This window comes from Sceloporus undulatus, chromosome 10 (assembly GCF_019175285.1).
Source record: "Sceloporus undulatus isolate JIND9_A2432 ecotype Alabama chromosome 10, SceUnd_v1.1, whole genome shotgun sequence".
NCBI classification, from domain to species: Eukaryota; Metazoa; Chordata; class Lepidosauria; order Squamata; family Phrynosomatidae; genus Sceloporus; species Sceloporus undulatus.
The window spans coordinates 16,426,519-16,437,722 of NC_056531.1; the positions used below are offsets into that span (position 1 = coordinate 16,426,519).

The 11,204-nt window shown below is 42.8% G+C and overlaps 1 protein-coding gene across 1 annotated transcript in view; it reads right to left on the minus strand.

The window, feature by feature from the left end:
• Positions 1 to 883: 883 nt before the first annotated feature.
• TMEM59L (transmembrane protein 59 like) overlaps positions 884 to 11,204 on the minus strand; it is a 23,338-nt gene continuing 13,017 nt past the window's right edge. Inside the window, exons 5-6 of the mRNA XM_042441914.1 lie at positions 2,604 to 2,721; positions 884 to 1,007 (exon numbers count right to left, since the gene is read on the minus strand). Coding sequence (XP_042297848.1) covers positions 884 to 1,007; positions 2,604 to 2,721 — 242 coding nt within the window. The remainder of the gene's footprint in view (positions 1,008 to 2,603; positions 2,722 to 11,204) is intronic.

Here is an 11,204-nt window from a genome sequence, read left to right on the forward strand (position 1 = left end):
GATGTTTAGCCTGGAGAAGAGAAGGTTAAGAGGTGATATGATAGCCCTGTTTATATATTTGAAGGGGTGTCAGAAAGCTTGTTTTCTGCTGCTCCACAGAATAGGACCTGGAGCAATGGATTCACACTATAGGAAAAGAGATTCCACCTGAACATTAGGAAGAACGTCCTGACAGTGAAAGCTGTTTGACAGTGGAACGCACTCCCTCAGATAGTGGTGGAGTTACTTCCTTTGAAGGTCTTTAAACAGAGACTAGATAGCCATCTGTTGCCGGCGGGGGGGTGTCTTTGATTGTGAGTTCCTGCATGGCAGAAGACAGTTGGACTGAATGGCCCTGATGGTCTCTTCCAATGCTAAGATTGTATAATTCTATGCACATCTTTATAGTAAGAGCTGTTTGACAGTGAAAAGGAGTGTGGTGAACTCTTCTTCTTTGGAGGTACACCAGTACCAATATTCTTCAAAAACTCAATATCTCAAACTGGAAGGATTGTTTCACTTAAGAAGTATTCCTATTTCTCTCAAGGAAGACATGCCTCTTCTAAGTTGGTGCTTGCTGCAGTAATAGGTAGACAGACCAAGTAAAAACTCTGCTCTTCCAAATTATAGTCATGAACAAATACACGAAGATTTGTGGTGGTACATGTGGTTTGAATAATATCCACCAGACCTCACACAAGAAAATGGACTCTCATGGGGGGGGGGGTGTCTTTAAAAAGAGACATGATGAGCATCTTTCAAGTGCTATAGTTGTAGATTCCTACGTGGCAGAGATTGGTCCCTATGGTCCCTTCCAACTCTGTGATTCTATAACTCCCCAATTCCTGCCTCTGTGGGAGTCCTGGAGCCCAATGGAGTCTTTTCTCCCATCCTCAGCCTCTCCTCATACCTGGGTCTTGACATGCTGATCCAGTGCGGTCACCAGACTGGCACAGCTCAGCCAGAGCATCACCACGATGGAGAGGAAGAGACAAGCGGCTAGGATCCAGCGAGGCAGCCCCGAACGCCTGTAACACCCAGATGCCCCCCCGCAAAAGAGAGACTATGAGGATGTGGCCAGCCATGGAGAACAGAGGCAGAGGAGAAGGAGGCTTCCAAAGGTCTGATGGAAAGGCAAAGGCAGAGGGCTATCAGTAACACTGAAGCAGGAAAAGTGGTCTACACCCTTTTGGCCGGGCACACACACATCCAGCTGGATCCAGTGGTGGCAGGTCATGGCAGCTCTCCAAAGTAGTAATGTCCAGCATCCCCCCAAAAGGTATAGAATCTTGGATAGTTTCTTTAAAGCTCATGCTTAAACCAAAAGCAGATTTACAGGCATCCTTCATCTGGAAGCCATTCACCTAAAGTGCCTGTTGGTACTGTCTAGACCAGTGATTCCTAAACTTTGGTCCTCCAGAAGTTAGCAATAGCAAGCAAGTATATTTCTATACCACTTACCAGTGCGCTTAAGCACTCCCTAAGTGGTTAACAGTGTGTAAGCTAATTGCCTCCAACAAGCTGGGTACTCATTTTAGCGACCTATGGAAAGATGCAAGGCTGAGTGGACACTGGAGCCCTGCCTGGGATCGAACTCACAACCTTGGGGCTGTGAATGGCTACAGTACTAGCATTTAAACACTGTGCCACCTCAAATCTGTATTAATCAAACCTGTGAATAATCAAATCTGCAAAAGGCAAAACCGCAAATGTTGATGGATGACTATATTTTGCTAGTTGTGGATAAGCAAGCCCTTACTCATGTTATTCAGCTACTGGTCTGGCTATGGAAATTTAAAGGTGTACTGGTGACATGCATATCATCACACCCATCATCACACATATATAGCTTAAGTCCAGATTGACAGATCCATACCCTCCCATATGAGGCTGCCTGGACCCCAAGATCCACAGGAGAAGTCTTTTTCTCAGTCCCACCACCTTCTTGTGGACACAAGACAGGGCCTTCTCAGTGGTTGCTCACAGTTTGGAACTAGGGAGGTAAGAATGGCCCCCTCCTTGCTGTCCTTCTGCTGACAGTTCAAGAGTTTTAAAATAATAATAATAATAATTATTATTATTATTATTATTATTTATATAGTGCTGTAGATTTACACAGCACTGTACATAAAAGCACAATAAAATAAAATAATTTTGCTTTACGTCATGCAAGCTTTTAGAATTGAAGGCTTTTAACAAAAGGGCTATTGTTGTATTGTTTTAAACTGTATAAACTTCTAAAAATCTTTTTTAGCATGTATGTTTTTAATATAGTTTAATTTGGTTTTAACATTGATTTTTTTTATCTTTTTAACTGTAACCTTTTTAATGTGTAAGCTGCCTGGAGTCCCAATCTTGGGGAAAAAGGTAGGATAGAAATAAAGATGATGATGATGATGATGATCAGCAGCAGCAGCAGCAGCAGCTAGAATTTTGGCTTTGAAATTTGCAAAATTCCAGCATCCACTGGAGAATGGCTTCTTCCAGAATTATTGCTACACTTGACCTAACTTCAGACTTTTGGGAATCTGTCTGCTTCCTGCCTCCTCCTTTATCCTCAATTCCTCCTTTTCTCTTTTGCTCTCTCTCCACAATAATAACTTGTCCAGGCTCAGCTGTCTTACTTGGACATACATCCGAGGAAATCATGTTCTGGAGGTGTCTGGGTCTCTGCGGGGTCCTGGATTTTGGCTTTGCTCTTTGTCTCTTCAACCAGAGGTCTTTCCAGCTTCTCTCGAAGAACTGAGGAAGCAAAGAAAAATGGCTATCTTTTTTATAACTCATAAAAAGGTTATAGGTCAGCATACTCTCCAACAGTTCACAGACAGAAACTGGGACACATGAGGCCAGGCAAAGTAGTCAAGATGTCAAAAGTTATGAATGAGGAAGAACACACAAGCTACAAGAGGCTACAGCAGTTTGCTTTTGCCTGAGTCTACTGGAAATGGCAAGATTCTGCCTTCACCTTTCCTTTCACTTCTGCTGAGTTAACTGAGTGCAAGCTACTTGTGTATTTTGTATTCAGTTTGCAGCAAATGAAGTAAGTTAAAGACAAAGGGGGAAAGCAGGAGGAAGATATACTTACTGAGGATACTCTAGTTAGAGATCCTGCACTGATGATACACACATACAGGTGCAGTACTGAATCCACATCTTGGTGTCTGGCCTCAAGGACATTTATCTATATGTCCTGGCCTTGTCATCCACACAACACATACATGCCGACTTTCCAGTTCTACAAATGTTAATTCTCCCTGCCAATTTGGCTGACACTTATCACCCATCAGACACAGGACCCACCAGCAACCACAAGAAGGAGATGCCACCATCTCCTAAGATAGTCCGCCCCAATATCACACAACTTGTGCCACAAGGAAACTCATTGTGACATCTTGTTAAAATCTGTTTGCCAAATCTCACCGCAGTTTGAACCCACAATTTAGGGTTGCCTTTCCTGATAAACTAGAAAACTGTGCTGAAACTTATAGAATAAAATTCAGTAGAGACAAATGCAAAATTCTGCATTTAGGCCACAAAAAACACAAAAATAGGATGGGGAATACGTGGCCTAGCAGTAGTAGATGTGAAAAGGGCCTTGAGATTATTGTTGATCGTTAAGTCGAACATGACCTAGAAATATGATGCTTCACCAAACAATATTTAGCTTGTACATGGTCCAGCAACTGCTGAAAGATCCTCCCTCCATCCCAACTGCCACTACTAATGATACTGCAAGACACAGCCTTCAGAACATCAAAAGGGATTACGAGGCGCTTGGTAGGAAGCTGAAAGGAATGGATGTACAGGTTGTCATCTCGTCTCTTCTGCCAGTTGAAGGGCATGGTCCAGGAAGGGAGAGGAAAATAGAGGATGTGAACAACTGGCTTCGCAGATGGTGCCGCCGAGAAGGATTTGGAAAAGACCTGAACAGCATAAGAATGTCCTTGTATCGCTGCTGAGGGTCGCAGGGATGGAGCCATCCTGGCCTCTCAGGAGGGAGTTGGAAAGCTTGGGAGCAGCACTGGGAAGCCCTCCCCTCTTGTTCCCACCAATGAACCTGAGAGGTGATGGGACAGAGAGAAGGGCCTCTCCGGATGATCACACTGTAGTGGGATTATAAGGGAGATAGTCTTCAAATAACCTGGACCCAAGTCTTATAGGGTTTAATGGGTCATTTAATCTCTTTCCAGATAGCTTTGGGACGGCAATCAGAAAAATGCACTAGAACGTTGTAGTACAATTTTCAATGCATCACCCACGAGTCCACATAATCCCCATGGTAAATTCAGTGCTGAAACCTGGACCAGATGCAATTTTGCAAATTGATTTAAGATTTAAACTTCGTGGACCATGCTTGTCATTTTGTGTGATTTTTTTCTCCTGTTGGTGAACATTTTGTAGTGTTATTGTGTTATACTAGTAATGCTGTTTCTGTTGTTCCTACCCTTTCCTTGAGGTTGCCGGGATTCAGAAAAAATTACTTTTAAGAATAATACGCAGTTTCCTAGAGCCTGGCTGCGAACCCACTGTCATTTAAAGGTTTTAAAATGATTTTTCCAACTCTGATTCTGGGTCGTGGTTTCAAGCCTCTTTTTCTCTTTTGTTTTCAGTCACCACCAGAGAATTGAATTCACCTATTCCAGAGGTCCAGACACCCAAATCAGAGGTTTCAGAGAAGGCCTGGACATCTACTGCCAAAACCCTCAAGCCCCACTCAGGTAAATCATGTTAAGTATTTGAAATGGATCCTAGAATCAGAGTTGTAAGGGGTCCAACAAGTCCCATTGAATCCAATGCCTGTTCAGTGCAGGAACTCCAGCAGAGCATCCTCATTTGAAGAATGCCAGTTGAAAAGACCCCACCCAAGCTAGAGGCCAATTGTGTCAGTTGCCCAGCCAAGCTTCCTTTCAAGAAGTTCCTTGTCATGTTCTATTGAAATCTACCTCCCTGCACTTAAAACAATTAACCTGGTCTTACCCTGCTGGGAGAAACTGGGAACAAGCCTCCCCTTCTTCTTTGTGGCAGCTCTTGAAGTATTTAAAGAAGGCAATCATGCCCCTCCGCTGTCTTCTCTTCACCAGCGAATAGCCCCAACTCCTCAAACTTTCCTCACAGGTGCCTTCACTGAACCTGCTCCAACTTTTCTTATCCTTATTAAAATGGGTGCAAGAGAACTGGGTGCAGGACTGCAGGTGAGTCCTGACTAGTGCAGAATAATAGAATACACATGTATATATGACTCTCCCTGACTTGGAAAACTATAGGCCTTTTACATACTGCCAAAATAAAGCTGCTTCGGGTCTCTTGGAGTATGCTATTTAAACGGCATGGGTCCTAGAGTCCAGAGGTCGCGCCAAAGACACACACCCATTCCTAACGCAAACTCGAGTGCAGCTTTGGTGCAGCTTCCGGATTCTTTCAGATGCCATACATTTTAAATAGCATACTTCCAAAGAGACCCGAAGCCAGCTTTATTTGGCAGTCTGTAACAGGCCATAGTTTTTATTTAGAGACATTATATCCTCCCTTCAGCAAAAAGGCTCTCAGAGTGGTTTACAATTGTTAATTTACAGTTCCCTGGTCTCAGTTTTATAATCTAAGCAAAGACACAGCCACAAAAAAAAAGGGAATGCAGTCAGGGAGAGCCTTATGTCCACCTTTTCCTCCCTCCATGGACAGAGCCAGTGGCAGTTGGGATGGAGGGAGGATCTTTCAGCAGTTGCTGGACCATGTACAAGCTAAAATTGTTTGGTGAAGCACATATTCTAAATCATGTTCACTTAACGATCAGCAATAATCTCAAGGCCCTTTTCATCTACTACTGCTAGGCCTCGTATTCCCCATCCTATTTTTGTGTTTTTTGTGGCCTAATGCAGAATTTTGCATTTGTCTCTACTGAATTTTATCTATAAGTTTCAGCACAGTTTTCTAGTTTATCAGGAAAAGGCAACCCTAAATTGTGGGTTCAAACTGCGTGAGATTTGGCAAACAGATTTACAAGATGTCACAGGAGTTTCCGTGGGGCACAAGTTGTGTGATATTGGGGCGGACTATCTTAGGAGATGGTGCATCTCCTTCTTGTGGTTGCTGGTGGGTCCCGTGTCTGATGGGTGATAAGTGTCAGCCAATGCAGGGAGAATTAACATTTGTAGAACTGAAGTCGGCATGTATGTGTTGTGTGGATGACAAGGCCAGGACATATAGATAAATGTCCTTGAGGCCAGACACCAAGATGTGGATTCAGTACTGCACCTGTATGTGTGTATCATCAGTGCAGGATCTCTAACTAGAGTATCCTCAGTAAGTATATCTTCCTCCTGCTTTCCCCCTTTGTCTTTAACTATTTCATTTGCTGCAAACTGAATACAAATACACAAGTAGCTTGCACTCCTTAACTCAGCAGAGTGAAAGGAAAGATGAAGGCAGAATCTTGCCATTTCAGTAGACTCAGGCAAAAGCAAACTGCTGCAGCCTCTTGTAGCTTGTATGTTCTTCCTCATTCATACTTTTGTACTTGACTTTTTGCCTGACCCATGTGTCCTAGTTTCTGAATGTGAACGGTTGGAGAGTATGCGGACCTTTTTAATGCGTTATAAAAAAGATCGCCATTTTTCTTTGCTTCCTCAGTTCTTCGAGAGAAGTTGGAAAGCCTCTGGTTGAAGAGACAAAAGCAAAGGCCACAAATCCAGGACACCGTGGAGACCCAGACACCTCCAGAACGCGATTCCTTGGATGTATGTCCAGTAAGACAGCTGAGCCTGGACAGTTATTATTGTGGAGAGAGAGCAAAGAGAAAGGAGGAACTGAGGATAAAGGAGGATAGCAGAAAGCAGACAGATTCCAAAAGTCGAAGTTAGGTCAAGTGAGCAATAATTCTGAAGAAGCCATTCCTCCAGTGGATGCTGGAATTTGCAAATTTCAAAGCAAAATTCTAGCTGCTGCTGCTGCTGCTGCTGATGCATCATCATCATCATCATCTTATTTCTATCCTATCCTAACCTTTTTCCCCAAGATGGGACTCCAGGCAGCTTACACATTAAAAAGGTACATTAAAAGATAAAAAAATCAATAGTTAAAAAACAAATTAAACATATTAAAAACTACATGCTAAAAAGATTTTTAGAAGTTTATACATTTTAAAAACATACAACAATAGCCTTTGTTAAAAGCCTTCAATCTCAAAAGCTTGCTGACGTAAAGCAAAATTATTTTATTTTATTTTGCTTTATGTACAGGCGCTGTGCAAATCTACAGACTATATAAATAATAATAATAATAATAATAATATAATAATAATAATAATAATAATAATAAATTTTAAAACTCTTCACGGTCAGCAGAAGGACAGCAAGGAGTGGGCCATTCTTACCTCCTAGTCCAAACGGTGAGCACCACTGAGAAGGCCCTGTCTTGTGTCCACAAGAAGGTGGTGGGACTGAGAAAAGGACTTCCTCCTGTGGATCTTGGGGTCCAGGCAGCCTCAGACGGGGGAATGGATCTTTCAGTCTGGACTAAGCTATATAGGTGTGATGATGGTGTGATGATGCGCATGTCCCCAGTAACCTTAATTTCAATACCAGACCAGTACTGAATAACATCATAAGGGCTGCTAATCCCACAACTAGCAAAAAGTCATACCATCAACATTTGCGGCTTGGCTTTTGCAGATTTGATTATTCCCACAGGTTTGATTATAAAATTTTTTGAGGTGGCACAGTGTTTTAAATGCGAGTACTGTAGCCATTCACAGCCCCAAGTTGTGAGTTGGATCCCAGGCAGGGCTCCCGTGTCACTCAGCCTTGCATCTTTCCATAGGTCACTAAATGATACCCAGCTTGTTGGAGGCAATTAGCTTACACACGGTTAACCACATGGGAGTGCTTAAGCGCAATGGTAAAGTGGTAAAGAAATTACTTGCTTGCTATTGCTAACTTCTGGAGGACCAAAGTTTTAGGAATCACGGGTCGGACAGTACCAACAGCCACTTTAGATGTGCTTCCAGATGAAGGATGCCTGTAAATCTGCTTTTGGTTTAAAGCTGACGTTAACAGAACATACTCCAGTTTCTCTATATAACCTTTTGGGGGATGCTGGACAGTACTACTTTGGGAGAGCTCACAAAAGTTTGAGACTAAAACCTAGTCATGACCAGCCACCACTGGATCCAGCTGGATGTGTGTGTGGGCCCGGCCAAAGGTGTAGACCACTTTTCCTGCTCAGTGTTACTGATAGCCTTCTGCCTTTGCCTTTCCATCAGACCTTGGGAAGCCTCTTCTCCTCTGCCTCTGTTCTCCATGCTGGCCACATCCTCATAGTCTCTCTTTTGCGGGGGCATCTGGGTGTTACAGGCTTCGGGCTTCCTCGCTGAATCCTAGCCGTGTCTCTTCCTCTCCATAGTGGTGATGCTCTGGCTGAGCTGTGCCAGTCTGGTGCCCGCAACGGAATCAGCAATGTCAAGACCCAGGTATGAGGAGATCTGAGGATGGGAGAAAAACTCCATGGGGCTCCAGGACTCCCACAAGGCAGGAATGGGGGAGTTATAGAATCACAGAGTTGGAAGGACCATAGGGGGGCCAATCTCTGCTACGTAGGAATCTACAACTATAGCACTCTGGAAAAGTGCTCTCATGTTTCTGTGTTTAAGACCCCCCCCCAAGGAGAGTCCATTTTCTTCTGTGTGAGGTCTGGTGATGTATTATTCAAACCACATTACCACCACAAATCTTGTGTATTTGTTCATGAAATAATTTGGGAAGAGCAGAGTTTTATACTTGGTCTGCTACCTATCACTGCAGCAAGCAAAACATAGAGAGGAGGCATGTCTTCTTCTTGAGAGAGTAGGAATATTCTTAAGTGAAGCATCTTCCAGTTTGAGATAGATGAGTTTTTGAAGAATAGTGTTACTGGTGTACGTCCAAAGAGGAGAGTTCACCACATCCTTTCACTGTCAAACAGCTCTTACTGTAGATGTGCATAGAATTATACAATCTAGCATTGGAAGAGACCATCAGGCATTCAGTCCAACTGCCTTCTGCCATGCAGGAACTCACAATCAAGACAACCCCCCCCCCCACGGCAACAGAGTGGCTATCTAGTCTCTGTTTAAAAGACCCTCCAAGGAGTACAGCCACCACTCTGAAGGAGTGTGTTCCCATGTCAAACAGCTTTTAACTGGCAGATGTGCTTCCTAAGTGCAGTGGAATCTCTTTTCCGATAGTGTGGGAATCCATTGCCCAGGTCCATTCCTTGGAGCAGCAGAAAACAACTTTTACTGACACCCATTCAAATATAAAACAGATATCATACACCTCTAAACTCTCTTTCCAAGCAAACATCCCCAGCTCCCTAAGGCATTTCCTCATAGGGTTTCATGGTTTCTAGACCTTTCACATTTTAGAGTCGCCTCCTATGGGACATGCTATAATTTGTCACATCCTTTTGAAATGTGGTGCCCAGGATGGACAGTATCCAGGTGAGGTCGGACCAAAGCAGAATAGAGTGACACTATTAACTTCCCCTCATCGTATTACATACTACAGTCCTCCCTGTTTTTCATGAGAATCCAGTTCCGCTCCCTGCAAAAATGGAAAACCGTGCATATTCAAGCCCTTATGGCTTGAATGGAGGTGGTGATTCCAGCGGAGGGTGTGCAGTGTGTACTGCAGGTGTGTGCGCACCCTTATTGTAAACTCCCCCTATGTTTGACCTTAAGGGAGCTGATGGATAATCAAGGGGCAATGGATCCCATGTCCGACAAGAAATGGAGGGAGGACTGTACTGTCATTGATGCAGCCTAGAAATCGGCATTGGACCTTTTTAGCTGCCACAGCACACGTCCAACTACAGTATAAAACATGTCATTCCAATTTCCTCCCGCCCATTTATTAGTTATAAAAAGCCTGTGTAAGTCCTTTACCTAATTATTCAACATATAGCTAACACGTTATAACAGTTTTCGTTTTCCTCCGAAAAGAAAAATTTAAAAAATGCTTGCAACGTCGGTACATATCAAATATCCATAATAGTATAGTTTCCTTGTTGTTTGCTTCTGTACATGGGATGCAAATAGATTTCATTTTTTAGTATTTTTGTATATAAGGCCTCATATGAAGTTTCTCTTTAGTATACGTTAGTTATATTTTTGAGTTCTGTGTAGAATACGGGAATGACAGAAAGGTAAACAAGGAATGATAAAAAGTACCAAAGAAGATTAAATATAGGGCTCGAGACAACATAAAGGAAGGAAAAGAGAAGAGGGAAAAAAAAACAAGTAGTACAGTGGTACCCCACCCCCAGGATTACCGAAAGCGACCGCGCTTACGATAAATGCCCGGGATACACGAAAAAGATCCACAGAAAAAAACTGTTCTTCCGGGTTATAAGGTGAGTTATGTCGGGTTACGAAAAAAAATGTTGGTTGCTTTTCGGGGGCGCTTTTTCGTTCCGCATCGAAATCGCCGAGGCTTTCGCTTCGCGGCCCTAGCGCCTATGGGTCTTTTTGTTTTCGGTCTTTGCGAAGGTTTTCGCGTCCGGGTTACGAATGGCGCCAGCGGATACGAAGTATAAATTCCGTGAACCCGGGGTACCACTGGATATTATAGAAATAGAAAGAAGATAAAACAAAATAAAGTAAGGTGATAACTGAACAAAATGATACTTTTCACTAGAACGTTAATGGTGGGACCCTCCACATGTTGCTGGAGTTAGGGCCACAAGATCCCCAATGAAAGTACAGTAGCTATGTATGTACTAACAGATTAGGAGACAACAGACAAAGTGAATTATATAACTGGACGGGGAAATGTTATAATGAACTGGTATTAGAGCTTGAGGAAACAGAAATGAATCGCTATGATCTGTATTCATATGGTATATTGAAATGGTAATGAACATGTAAAGGAGCTGAGAGGATTCAAGGACAGATTTAAAAATATATATAGAATGGTTCGAAGAAAAAGTGAAACGTTGAAGAACCCCAATTTGTTCCTGTAGACCTCAACTTGATATTGATTTGTTGAGTATTTTTCAAGTAAAAGGAAAGAGAACACTCAAATTTTCAACTGAAGCGAATGCGGTAAAACAGTCATAGCAGGCATAATAAACAAGAGTAATTTGTAAAAGAAGTGGCAAGGGAAGCTATCTAGTGGTTCGAAGGTGGGTGGAGTGTCAGAATAATAATGAATAATAATAATCGAAGAATCCTACGAATCCGAATAAAAATGATT